General features: G+C 37.7%; 1 protein-coding gene across 1 annotated transcript in view; it reads left to right on the top strand.

Annotated features, from left to right (window-relative positions):
* Window positions 1–2086: 2086 nt before the first annotated feature.
* bcap31 (B cell receptor associated protein 31) overlaps window positions 2087–7163 on the top strand; it is a 30353-nt gene continuing 25276 nt past the window's right edge. The window contains exons 1-2 of the mRNA XM_088081559.1: window positions 2087–2243; window positions 6145–6244. Coding sequence (XP_087937685.1) covers window positions 6153–6244 — 92 coding nt within the window. The 5' untranslated portion in view covers window positions 2087–2243; window positions 6145–6152. The remainder of the gene's footprint in view (window positions 2244–6144; window positions 6245–7163) is intronic.

Genomic DNA, 7163 nt, shown 5'->3' with positions numbered 1-7163 from the left:
ACTCTCCACCCTGAACCCTGAAACCTGAACCCTAAACCTGGAACCCAGAACCTTAGACCATGAAAGCTAAGCCTGAGCCCTAAAACCTGACCCATAACCCTGAAATCTGGAACATAAACCCTGAGCCCAGAACCTTAGACCCTAAACCCTGAACCCTTTGGTCTGTGTGGTTTTGAGGGGAGTCTGACCCGGGTCAGGCGCTAAGAATCAATCGTCTCTGTGATGGTCGGTTTGTTTCTGCAGCTTGAACACAAACATCAGATGGATTCAGAAACCAGCTGCTTTAAAAACGGGTCAGCACCTCGCTGACGATTTACTTAAATTACAGAAGAAGAAGAATTATGTGGTGACACACACACACACACACACACACACACACACACACACTTACAGTAGTTACAATGCATTCAGGCATCAACACGACCTCACACTTACAACCAGTGTGTGTGTGTGTGTGTGTGTGTGTGTGTGTGTGTGTGATGACTAATTCATCTCTTCATCGCTCGCCTCAGACTGCTTTTTAAAAATTGCACTTTTATCCAGTTTTTTATTGGACGCCAAGAAATGCCATCAGCCAATCAGGTGTCTCGCTGCCTGTGTGTGACTCTGCTCCGCCCGGCGACCGAGGAAACCTTTTAACGAGGTTTAATGTGTGATTTAGGAGGACTGGAGGGAGGAGGAGGAGAGGAAGAGGAGGAGGAGGGAGGACCAGAGGGGAGTGAGAGGTTGTGTGAAAATAAAGTGAGCGAAGAAGAAAAAGAAAACATAAAAACTGACAGAGAGGAAGATAAAAAGTCTGTAAGAGTGTTGACGTTTTTATGAAGCAGATAGAACACAGTGTGTGTGTGTGTGTGTGTGTGTGTGTGTGTGTGTGTGTGTGTGTGTGTGTGTGTTTAGTCACCTGTTCAATGAAGCAGGTTGAACGAATGTATCCCCATTATTTAGTTAGCAGGGGCAAAGTTATATGTCAACAAAAGCGCATGGCAACCAATGCCAAGACATCAACAAAAGCACACTTCAGTGTTTTTGTGTTTTGTTCTCGAGTAATTTTCTTGTAACATTTTTGCTAAATTTTGGACCATGTCTTGTTGAGTTGCTCACTGTCTTCTCCCTATGTTTTGAAAGAAATAAAACCAATTTGCTCAGGTTTCTAAGGGTTAATAATTTACAGCGGAAACAGAACCGGGGAGCCAGTAACCACAGAGCAGAGACTGCAGAGAGACAGAGTGTAGTTTTGGTTCATGGAAAAACAGTCAGAGTGAGACCTCTATTTTTCTCGCTCCTCTCTGCTTCCGCTCACAGTTGAAGCGCAGAGATCGTTTCGTGTAGACAACGTCTCCCTCTGCTGGATAGACGAATACATATCTATTTTTAAATTTTTCCAACATAAATAAACATATAGGTGTCCTTCAGCAGCTATTGCAATTAGTTACAATGAGCAACTTGCAAGGAAATGTCTCACAAATAACAAGTTAACATTAGTTAAAGAGGCAAGACCATAACCTGAAAAAAATTTTCATCATTATTATTATTATTATTCAAGGGGGTGAAAGGAAAACTATATTAAGATTTTTTTATAATTATATATTTAAAATGATATCATATTATTTTCTTGTAACTTTTCCCACCCACTTATTTCTTGCTAAAGGGTTAATACATCAATATTATATTTATATATGTAAGTACTGCATATATATTAGTCTGCACAATGAGTTCAGTTCCTTTCACTTTTGTACTTATAGTAATAATACTATATTATATCTGTATTATATATAACTAGTATATCTCTGTATTTTCAGTTTTTTCTGTGTATTTTCTGTTTGTTTTTTTTCTGTTTGTCTTTCTGTGTATTTTCATTTTTTCTGTGTATTTTCTGTGTTTTTTCTGTGTATTTTCTGTTTGTTTTTTGGTGTATTTTCTGTTTGTTTTTTCCTGTTTGTTTTTTCTGTGTATTTAAAGTTTTTCTGTGTATTTTCTGTGTATTTTCTGTGTATTTTCCGAACAGACTGTCCTGTAATAACCATGGATGTAGTAAATTCACTCCGCCCACATGTTTCGTCTTATCCAATCACAGTGCAGGGACCGGGATGACCTGGCGTTTTATGCACCGGAAGCCGGAAGTGTTTTTAACAGGAAGTTAAGCTAACAGGCTAACAGCATCCTGACTGAGCTCAGAGTCTAAAGCTCACCTGAGGAGCAGCGCGTGCAGTCTACCTGAGTCTGTGTCCGGAGGATTTTCTCAGGTGAGTCTCACCTGCTGAATAATGTGTGATACTGTGAGATTAGCGGAGCTTTCTGAAGCTAACAGCTGCTAACTTTGTCAGCCTGCTGCTAACTTAGCTTTAAGTTAACTTAACGCGAAAATATCTTCATGTTGTTGGCGGCAAAAAACATTAACGGACGCGTTTTAACAACAAATGAACCTGAAAATGTCTGAAATGTGAACTCAAAGTTCAATTCAAACATGAAGACCTGACCCAAAACAAACCAGCAAGTAGACGGAGCCCACACGCATTCTGACTGACTCCAATCCAGGAAATACACGGAGACGAGTTAGCATGCTAAGCTAGTTAACGTCACATACTTTCTGTCAAATTGCGACAAATAAAAACGTTAATAAGTTTTAACTCTAAGTTCTGTACCGAGCGTTACATGGGGCCAGCTCCAGCAAATAGACGTTAACGGTTTTTTCACGGCGGTTAAAGTTTATTTAGCTGTTTTATATTTTAGCCGCAAAGGAATTTAAACACGATTGTTCGTTTGTTATCAGAGTAAAGACAGTGTGTGTGTGTGTGTGTGTGTGTGTGAGTGAGAGAGAGAGAGACAGATGTGTTGTGGATGTCTTATTAAGTTAATTTTGAAGGACAGAATCTGTGACCTGAAAATACCAGAATATAACACTTTAACATGCTACACAGATAGAAAACTGTTTGTTCAGAAAAAAACTGACCCATAACTGAGGAGATTCTCACAGAAACAGTCAGCAGAGTGTGTGTTTTAATTTGTGTTTTTATGTAAAAAGAAACAGAGATATTCAGTGTGTTTCTTCACTGCGACATCAGTTTCATCAGTCTGAGCTGCCACAGCCCCAAACACACACACACACACACACACATATACACACATACACACACACACATATACACACACATACACACACACACACACACACACACACACACACACACACACACACACACACACACACACACACACACATATACACACACACACACACACACACACATATACACACATACACACACACACACACACACACACACACACACACACACACAGACCACCAGTCAGCTGATCAGCCCTGCAGGGGATAAAAAAGCATTAAATTCATTAATCTAAAAATCAAATGACTTGAATTGAATCAGATATGGGAAGTAGGATTTTATGAAAACTTTTTGTCTGACTTTGCATTTTATTATCTCAAAATAATTGTCATCATGTATTATTATTATTATTATTAGTATTATTTATTTATATTTCATTTCTATTTATTCCATTTATATTCTTTATTTTTTTCATTTAAATTATTTAACAATTATTTAACACACACAAAAAAAATTTATAAAAGAATTCTTCCTTTTAAAGTTAGTCATGGTGGGAATCCATGCTGTGGAGCCCACAGGCATTTTGAACAAACTAAAATGGTCACAAAAATAAACCATCAACAGCCAGATATTTCCCACTGCAGTTGGTAAGCCAGATAGGTAATTATAGTATAATATTATATATGTTAATTGTCTTCAATGTTGTTTCACTCTAAATGGATTTTTCTTCAACACTTTTTGTAGATAATAATGTTTCTCACAAATTACATATTTTATGTTATAATAAACAATTGGGCAAAATTGTTCTTTTTCACTTTTGGTTGGTGTAAAATGAGTCTGAAATTTAATTTCACTATGGACAAAACAAGTAAATTTCCTTTTGCTACACAGAGATAGAAAACTGCCTGGTAATAAGGATAACTCAGTTACGTGTCTGTTTTGATCCTGAGCAAACAGAAACAGTGAGCAGACTGTGTTTTAATTTGTGTTTCAATGTCAAAAATAAGCCAAGATATTCAGAGTGTTTTTTTTATTGTGACGTCAGTTTCAGCATGACACAGCTGCTCAGTCTGAGCTGCCAAACTTATGGATGAAGGCAGAGTTTGCTCAGTGCCATTTGATTATATGTACGTGACGCGGCGGTTTTCTCCCTCAAAGCTATTAAATAAACAGCTGTGATTGTGATTGGCTCGATATCAGAGACTGGATCAATAATATCAGTTTATAGCAGCGAGCTGAAAGGGGGCAGATCTCCCCCGCTGCTCGTATACTGGGACAAGGACAGGAGACACATTAAATGATCCAGCTGGACCAGTAGCTCCACTAAACTGTAACTGGAAACGAACAGGCTGCAGTTTTATTTTCTCTCCTGTCCGACTCCTTTCTCTTCTGTTACTGCTATTTGTCTCAAACTTGGATTCATCAGTAATTTTTCTTTTTTTCCAGTCATTCATTGTGCAATGCTGGTATTTCGTAGCCCACCCCAACACTTGGCCTTGTTTCTTCATTTGAAGACTGGTTATGTAACTCAACTTGTCCCCTGGGACGTCCCTCTTTTTGGCTGCGCTTTTGCTGATTCGTGTCTTGCGCTCTTTATTGAGAAAATTCTGTATCTGTGATGAAGTTACTTTTCTGTATCTCAGAAAATGAAGCTAATGATGTGTTGATTTTTGGTCTGGTTTTGGATACAAGTGTTTCTTTAGTCTAACCATGATCTGACGCCATCTTTGCTTCTAGTAACAGTTTGACACTTTTGTCCCACTTATTAAGCAATAATGTGCTGAAAACTTGAGGCACAGCTGTATTTATAACACTGACTGCAAGCTGAGTTACTTAAACAAGCATCCGATGAGTGAGTGATTAAATCCGCTTCAGTGGAAGAGATACAAGGAAATGTGACTTTTTGTACGAAGAAGTTGAGTTTGTCCGTGCCATAAATTAACTTAAATTTGTGGACCTAGACATTGTGCAGAGTCCGAATCATTTCTTCATTTTACATGTCATAACTTTTTGTGTTTCTAAATGTTTGTGCATCCTCAAACTATCTGATTATTACAAGAGATGTAGACTCAGACTTTTGGACCTTGTGTAATGAGAAGTGATGAATATGTACGTATAGAGATGTGATCAGGTAGTAAAACAGTAGGTTAAATATTTAAAGTTTTACTGGCACAGTGAAATAAATATAATTTAGTGGGAATTCAAAGTATTTTTCCAGTTCAGAGTTTCTTTTAACTACAGAAGAATCTCATGGATAATGTCCCAAATTAAAAGTTTGGCGTAAATAGATTCAACTTTGTTAATCAAAATGTCTTTATTTATAAAACAACTTTCAAAAAATTATTTCACAAACTTAAAACAAAATAAAGAAATAATTATCACTGTACAGCTTATTTCATTTTAAAAACAAATATTACTGTATTATTGTAATTACTATTTCCACACAGTTTTTTTTTTATGTGCAAATTGAAAAAGTGCCTAGAAACAGGTGGTTGGAAACACACCTTTGTGTGTGCAGTGTCTCGTGTATTTATACAGCTCATATTATTTGTTTTTAAACTGTACAGACAAGTTTCTGAAGGCTAAACAAGTATCTAAAATATTAGGTGAAACTGCTGATATTTTGTGTCTCAAACATTTTTTAAACAACAAAAGTTTTGTATTTAGAATATTTTGTGTTTTCTTTATGTATTTAATACCTTTGAAGGAATAAATAATAAATGTTCTAAATTTGTTTTCAAACTTCTGTAAGAACATTTGGTGTTCACATTATGCAGACGAGACTGTCTTGTTGAGCCCTCCGTATGTGTGTGAGGAAGAACATTTGCTGGTTTCAGATAAACAATAAAAATACGTTCGGTAGAGCTGAAAACTGCTGCATATTTTCATGCCTCCACCTTGGTTTTCTCTCTCAGTGATGACTTTTGTGCGTCTACTGTTGACTTTGTAAAGTTGTGATGAAATGCCTTTGTCATTATGCTGCAAACCAGTTTCACTGCACAGACAAATAAAAGCATATTTGTCGTGTTCAAGTTGCTGTCATTTGTTCTCAGGTGTGTTTTTGTGTTTTTCTGTGAAGGAGTCAGGATGAGTCTGCAGTGGACGGCGGTGGCCACCTTCCTGTACGCCGAGGTCTTCTTTGTTCTGCTGCTCTGCATCCCCTTCATCTCACCCAAGAGGTCAGTGCTCACCTGTCCACTACTCACCTTTCCATTACTCACCTGTCCACTACTCACCTGTCCACTACTCACCTTTCCATTACTCACCTGTCCACTACTCACCTGTCCACTACTCACCTTTCCATTACTTACCTGTCCACTACTCACCTTTCCATTACTCACCTGTCCACTACTCACCTTTCCATTACTCACCTGTCCACTACTCACCTTTCCATTACTCACCTGTCCACTACTCACCTGTCCACTACTCACCTTTCCATTACTTACCTGTCCACTACTCACCTTTCCATTACTCACCTGTCCACTACTCACCTGTCCACTACTCACCTGTCCCCTACTCACCTGTCCCCTACTCACCTGTCCATTACTCACCTGTCCATTACTCATCAGTCCACTACTCACCTGTCCACTACTCACCTGTCCAGTTCTCACCTGTCCTGGCAATGTGAGCACTGACCATTAAGCACCGGTTTCTGCTGTAAGAAAAAAATCCATATTAGGTTTGGTTTGAGTGACAAGTCAGATATACTCGATGCATCGCAGCTTGTTCAAGGTGCGATGTACAAAACGACTTTATTGCAAACGTTGAGGATAAATTGTCTCATTTTTAAAAAAAACTTTTAACAGTATTTTATTAAATTTCATTATAACAGCAGTTTATGTAACTTTATTTGGTGGCAGTAGCTTTTTTATTTGTTATTGTAGTTCATTTATTCATTTTGCATTTTAGTAGTTTACAGTTGTGATTTCAAATATCGTGCTATATATCGTGTATTGGGATATAGCCTAAAAATATTGTGATATTATCTTAAAGCCATATCTCCCAACCCTAATCTATATCATCACAACGAGAAAATTGATTTGTGTGCTGCAGGTGTTCAACATATTTGGGTGAAAATTCTTGTTTTAAGAACCAAAC

The sequence above is a fragment of the Plectropomus leopardus genome, chromosome 9, assembly GCF_026936395.1.
Source record: "Plectropomus leopardus strain MGB_pleo_1.0 chromosome 9, ASM2693639v1, whole genome shotgun sequence".
Classification (NCBI taxonomy): Eukaryota; Metazoa; Chordata; class Actinopteri; order Perciformes; family Serranidae; genus Plectropomus; species Plectropomus leopardus.
The sequence above is the reverse complement of the archived record's forward strand: the minus strand, read 5'-3'. Positions and strand labels throughout refer to the sequence as shown.